The sequence below is a fragment of the Pseudorca crassidens genome, chromosome 5 (genome assembly GCF_039906515.1).
Source record: "Pseudorca crassidens isolate mPseCra1 chromosome 5, mPseCra1.hap1, whole genome shotgun sequence".
NCBI classification, from domain to species: Eukaryota; Metazoa; Chordata; class Mammalia; order Artiodactyla; family Delphinidae; genus Pseudorca; species Pseudorca crassidens.
In genome coordinates, this window is record NC_090300.1 from 43,750,071 (window position 1) to 43,756,070 (window position 6,000).

General features: G+C 35.6%; 1 protein-coding gene across 1 annotated transcript in view; it reads left to right on the forward strand.

Annotated features, from left to right (window-relative positions):
- RSRC1 (arginine and serine rich coiled-coil 1) overlaps positions 1–5,757 on the forward strand; it is a 451,481-nt gene extending 445,724 nt beyond the window's left edge. Inside the window, exons 10-11 of the mRNA XM_067737138.1 lie at positions 4,608–4,760; positions 5,406–5,757. Coding sequence (XP_067593239.1) covers positions 4,608–4,760; positions 5,406–5,498 — 246 coding nt within the window. The 3' untranslated portion in view covers positions 5,499–5,757. The remainder of the gene's footprint in view (positions 1–4,607; positions 4,761–5,405) is intronic.
- Positions 5,758–6,000: the final 243 nt, after the last annotated feature.

The following is a 6,000-nucleotide window of genomic DNA, read 5'->3' on the forward strand; positions in this document are numbered from 1 at the left end:
GATCTAAAGCCTGCTTAATATAGCGGAAAGAGCATGGGCTTTGGACTCAAGGAGATCTGAGTTTGAATCTTAACTTTCACACTTCCTAACATGATTGATGATCTCGAGAAAACCTCTCAACCTCTTTCCAAGCCTCAGTTTCCAAATTCATAAAATAGAGCTAATAATTCCTACTTTTTAGAGTAACCGAGGGTTAAATATAATGATTATCAAATATGTAACATGGTTCTTGATCCATAAACTGTTTGTTTTAAAATTATATACTCTAGCATCTAAATTATTTGATATCTAAGTATATTCTATAAACTAAGTATGGTGCTTGAAAACTACTACTACTATGGGCATTCAGACTGTCTGAAGTATAAACCTTACCCCATTTACATTTCTCTAATATGCCCCTTACTTTCCCTGAGTCTCCATGCTCACCAGTAAGACAGACCCCTTGCTGAGAAACACAGAAGTTCTTTAGATATCTGGTTGCACCTTAAAAGATTTTTTAAATGTAATAATATCCATATATTTGAATTCCAAGGTTAGTCATTTTTTTACCTTGTTTATATTCTCTAGAAAAGTTTTAAAATATTATTTCTTATAGTTATTAATCTTAAGATAACTGATTAAATCCAAGAGAAAAACTCTTCTTCCCATATCTATAACAAAACCCTATATATAGTTAAATGGGCTTCCCTTGGGAGCAGTTTAAAGGAATTTCACCTACATCGCTCATCAAAGGGACCACCATTATTAATTATTTTAATAATTAGTTTTTGTTTGCTTTAGTTTTTAGTGCTGAGTTGGGATTTACTCAGCTTCAATGTAGCTTTTCTTGTACTTCCAACTTAGATGCCACCATTAAGGATTGAGAGGTCTAGGATGGAACAGGAGGCTCTTCATTTTGTAAGCAACCTTCATAAATCTGTGTGAGGGAAACCCACCTTCTGTTTCAACTATCTTTCAAAAAGAGGTTCCCCTTAACAGTAATTCATAGAAAGAAATAAAATCAATTTGGAAAGCCTAGAACTAGCTAGTTCTTGGTTGGATAAGTATGACAGAGAAGCAGAAGCAGCCTAGAAATGTTAATCCAGCACTGTGAATTGAGCCCCTTAGAAATACATTTAGTTAAAATATTTTACCAACATTTTTGTTTCTTTCCTCTAAAATTCAAACCAAATTGCAATAAATCTTGCATTTAGCCATTAGGAAGCGGTGGTCAAAAGCATGAGATGTAGACTCAGATCTGGAACCACACTTTGATTCTGCCGTTTGCTGGTCATATGTCCTTAAACTACATAATAGTCTCATTAAACCTTGGCTCTCGTCCCTTAAAATGGGGATAATACCCGTAGCAGAGGTTTTTATAAGGATGAGCAAGATACTTTACATAAAACAGTTAACCAACTGCCTGGCGTATAGTAAGTGATCAAGAAATGAAAGCTGTCACTACTCCTCCTCTTCCTGCTGCTGCTACCAAGGGCTGTATTTGTCTGTGACTTCCTTCAGAGGGATTGTAGATACAAGGATTCCTGTTTTGGTTGGGCCAGAGACTGTTTTATGTAATTTTTTATGGTCTATAGATCCTAAAATGCTCCTTATTTGAGGCTTGGTGACCAAGCAAATTAAAAATTACTTTACACAGTAACTTTCTAGTTTCATGTATAGACATAAGCTTTGAACCAATTTGTTTCAACACAGCCATTTGGAAATGTTAAAGCAGTAAGCAAATGATGTAAAACAGTGTTGTATCATAGCCCCACTTTTGTATATATTTAATGTAAAATAACTAAAATAATGATGACTACCATTAATACTAGACATTTAACATTTATAATTTAACTAATATCCTAATAACCCTTAATTATAGCTGAGATTCAGCAAATTTCATAACCCATGGTCAAACTGCTAATAAATGATAGAAAGCGGCAGCCAAACCAAATTTGTCCAACTCCAGAACTAATCAATCTCTCATAATTGTGAACTCAATGCATATTCCCTGTTGAAATATAAAGAATATGCTAAAAGGCCACAGAAGATGGCATTTACCTTGGTGAATGCACAGTAGTATAAGATATTAGCCATCCAACACTAGACTTACATTAGTCATCGCGTTTCAAAACGATCAGAAGAGCAGTGATGGGCCAACAAAGAATAAATTCGCACTGGACTGTAATATAAAACAGAGGGCCAATTTATTAGTTTAGAAAGTGGTATCCCTTTCCAGTTTCTAAAATGTCTGTGTCTACAGTATAAGGTAAGGATTCAGGATGCCCAAGAAGATGAATTATTTATCAGGAGATGACTTAGCAAAGTAAATTATCTAGAGGACCATTTCATCCAGGTCATGGGCAGATGTGATGGGCTATTCCTGTTGCATAGCAAAGACTAACTCTCTTGAGGACTAAATTATGAACCAAGTTTCAACATCCTTCTCTCCTGGACAGTGCTACATGCATTGGTATAAAGTTTGTAATATCTCTGAAAAAGGCTTTTCTGTAACTAGTGACCCCTTCTGTTGGTAGGTTCTTTAGCTGTGTTAATTCCACTAATTTAGCTAGGGAACTATTACCAGAAAAGTGGCTGTTACCAATGACATGCTAGACAGTTTGTCTCCTGCAACACATATTGATTTAACTAGTTTTACTTTGTGCAATCATATTTTTCTGGTGTGAGTAGAAAGATGATCTGATAGTTCCTGCTGTATCATCAACTTAAGGAACCAATCTTGTTTTCAGACTGCTCTCCCAAATAAGCTTATTACCACTTATTCAATCCAAAAATTGTTGTATTTGGCAGATATCCGCCTATGTTCAAAAAGAGGGTAAATAACTCTAAGCAGCGTGGTCATTTGTTCTTTCATACTTTTAAGTACGTGTTAAAACAGGTTTTTCCAAACTGAACCACCAGGTGGCAGTGCTACTCAAAGCCAGATGTTTGATAGTAGCCATGCTAAGGGTTTTTTAATAGTCAAATTTTCTCTAACAACTTTCCTCACTTAAATAAAGAAGCAATTGATGGTTTTCCTCACACGTTTTTTAAATTACACGTTATTAAATAATAACTTCTACACTCTGATCCTAACCCCTGAGAACTTTACCTCTTGTGCATATAAGCACTTTTCAAAGAAAACTTTAATGTACTGTGTAGGTAAAAACAAAATGAGATTACTTGGTTTCTGTAATAGAATGTTATCTCTGCCACCTGCACATGTGCGATCCACATGTTTGGCAACTAGAATAACAGCACTTCACAATTTTTCGAGGTAGTTCCATATGGACAGCCAGTCTCCTAGCTGAACCCTATCAAAGCATGGCCTAGATATGCAGAATGGCATGCTCTTACATTCCCTGCATGGCAAGATAGAGTACCAAAAAATTATGTCCTGGACCTCACTGGACTAACATACTTCCCACTTTCCCCTGTGCAGAATATTGGGCTTTACTGTTACATGTCTTCAGTTTTATAAAGGGTCAGTGTAATATCACTTAGGGCTATGAGTCTTCTATGACCACTATGTTGGAGACATAGAAAAGTTTGGGATCTGGGGAAAAAAATATTGGCTCCAAAATATAAGAAGAAAACTGCCAAATCAGATTTACCAAATATTTCTTTAAACAGCTCTATGTAACTTGTTACAATTTGTGATTATGTATATATTTTGGTATTTGTTAGAGATCTGTCATCCCATTAGCAAAATGTAATCTCCAGTTTGGACAGGGAACATATCTTCTTTTTTTTTTAATTAATTAATTTTATTTTTAGTTGCATTGGATCTTCGTTGCACACAGGCTTTCTCTAGTTGCGGTGAGCAAGGGCTACTCTTCGTTGCGGTGTACAGGCTTCTCACTGTGGTGGCTTCTCTTGTTGCAGAGCATGGGCTCTAAGTACGCGGGCTTCAGTAGTTGTGGCACGCGGGCTCAGTAGTTGTGGCTCGCGGGCTTCAGAGCACAGGCTCAGTATTTGTGGCCCACAGGCTTAGTTGCTCCGTGGCATGTGGGATCTTCCCCAACCAGGGCTCGAACCCGTGTCCTGGACAAAGAACATATCTTCTTATTCTCCCTCGTGTACCCAGTGCTTAGCAATTAGTAGTGCTTACTAAATACTGGTTAAATAGATGGATCTCCAACTCTGAGATAAATTACTCTAATAAAGGATCAACTAATTCATGCATATTTCATTTTCTAGATGTTTTCCCCAGTGACCTCTGTTTTGCACTTCATTCAGAGAAGTGGATGTTCAGAAGTAAAAAAGTCAAAAGAAAATGGAAATTGAAAAACTGTATGTGTAGAACCAATAGGGGTAGAAAAAAAGGCTAAGTAGGAATTTAGATATGTGAAATGTATGTACTTTTGCAATAGTATAGACTCATAAGTACCAACTTCTTAAGAAAAATATGCTGATTGTAAGAAATAACATTTTCACAGTGTTTTTGTATTTGTTTGCTTACTTTAGGAATAGTTGTTTCTTATTCAATAACCTAGGGCCATTTTGTAGTTAGTATCATCTCAAAGGAGGCCAATTGAGCAGTTATTATTCAAAATCAGAAATATTATTAAAGCAACATTTTAATTGTATATTGTTATCCAATTAATAGCATGTGTTTCATGTTTCAGTCAGTGGAACTTAGTGAAGTGAAGCATGCAGCTGCAACATCAGGACCAGCATCAGTAGTGGCTGACCCACCGAGTAATGAAAAAGAAATAGACCCTAGCAGCATCCCCACTGCTATCAAGTACCAAGATGACAATTCTCTGGCCCATCCAAATGTAAGATCCTTAAACCTTAAGAATGTCAGTTTAAGTCTAGTTGACTGAAGTTAATTCAAACTCTTGTCCTTTTGGGCTGGTGACAAGAAGACCACTGGAGGAAATGGATCCACATGTTTCTATTTGCTAAAAACAGGCAGCTCACCCCCAGCCTTTAGAGCTGTTACATGTATTTGAAGCTGGTTTGGACCAACTCATGTTACCTGACTTCTAGGAGATTCTTTCTATGGGAAAGAAAAATGGGCAAAAAGAAGTTTTGTTTTATTTTTATTCTGGCACTAAAAGATCTAATTCTGGCTCTGCTCCAGTTGGCTCATGGACTGTGAGCATGTCATTAACACCACGTCGTGCTATCTTCTGTGAATTAGTGTCATACCACTGTGTCTTCAGAAAGATTGTAGGAAATAAACTTTACAAAATGAAATGTAAAATTGCTAACCAATGATTTTGATATTAGTCCTTTTACTCTAAAACTTTCTGAGCATTATTCCAAATAGATGATCTTCAGTTAAGAGGTCATCAAGATTTAAATAGTATCCAAATCTTGTGCTGAAGGATGTATTCTATACAAGTGATTTATAAGGTCAAATCTAAGTTATTGGCAGACGATAACATTTTCTCTTCTTTTTTCTTTTTTTATTTCAGTTATTTATTGAGAAAGCTGATGCTGAAGAAAAGTGGTTCAAGAGATTAATTGCCCTCCGACAGGAGAGGCTAATGGGCAGTCCTGTGGCCTAAAGTTATGTTCATCTGGTTGAATTAACAGTAACATTGGAAATTTAGGTTTTTAAATCCCAGTATTAACTCTTAAAAATAAGATAGCTTATTATATAAAAAGGTAACCTCATTTCATTCTTTTCTCATGTAGGCTTGAATATTTGTTGAGTTGAACTTAATCAGATATTGTGAATATTAAAACTAGTGTAAAATTTAAGAATGCATGAAAATGTCATACTGTTAATAAAGCTAATCCTGAACATATTGGTATTAAGGCAAATGGTACACAGGAGTGTTTCTGAGTACAATTTGAAAAATATCAAGTTGCCATTTAAAGACACAATTTTGACTAGTCATGCATATAAAAGAGTCGAAGTATATGCTATAAATATGAGATTTTATCTTCCACGTATTATAAAACCATATTTGAATCTTTTATTTCACCTTATTGAAAAATTTTAGGCACAACAAAAAGCACTGTAAACAACCTAAGCAGTATGAACCATGTTACTCTTAGAGGAAT